Below are 529 nucleotides of genomic sequence, written 5' to 3'. Positions count from 1 at the left end.
CTCAGAGATGCTCCCGCTCATGGCCTCTACTTCTGGACCTATGAGTACTTCAGGGAAAGGCTTCATCCCGGCTGCAGAAAGACTGGAGACGAAAACCTCACCACCATGTTGCTCGCTGGTGGTCTTGCTGGTGTTGCCAGCTGGGTTGCTTGTTATCCTCTTGATGTCGTCAAGACCAGACTCCAACAAGGCCACGGTGCTTACCACGGCATTTCTGATTGTTTTCGCAAGAGCGTCCAACAGGAAGGCTATAGCGTTCTCTGGCGTGGCCTCGGCACTGCTGTTGCCAGGGCCTTTGTTGTCAACGGTGCTATTTTTGCTGCTTATGAGGTTGCCTTGAGGTGTTTCCCATCCGCCCATGTTGCCCCAGGAAAGCGAGTCTAATAAATAGGCCAACAAGTGAATGTTGTAGTTAGCACATAATAGATTTGAGGTGGATTTGGATTGCTTTGGTCAACCAAATCTGACTCTTCTTTTAAGGATCAGACAGAAATCACTGTGACATTCAGAAATTGTTACAAACCCAAAA

At 48.6% G+C, this 529-nt stretch overlaps 1 protein-coding gene across 1 annotated transcript; it reads left to right on the top strand.

The window, feature by feature from the left end:
- Positions 1 to 3: 3 nt before the first annotated feature.
- LOC109131829 (mitochondrial arginine transporter BAC2-like) lies at positions 4 to 523 on the top strand (the record flags this gene model as incomplete). The annotated part of the gene is made up of 1 exon (XM_019243011.1): positions 4 to 523. A coding segment is annotated over one exon (381 nt), but the record flags the coding sequence as incomplete, so codon positions are not given.
- Between the last annotated feature and the right edge of the window lie 6 nt (positions 524 to 529).

Source organism: Camelina sativa, unplaced genomic scaffold (genome assembly GCF_000633955.1).
Source record: "Camelina sativa cultivar DH55 unplaced genomic scaffold, Cs unpScaffold05988, whole genome shotgun sequence".
NCBI lineage: Eukaryota > Viridiplantae > Streptophyta > Magnoliopsida > Brassicales > Brassicaceae > Camelina > Camelina sativa.
This window is presented reverse-complemented; position numbering and strand designations above follow the sequence as displayed.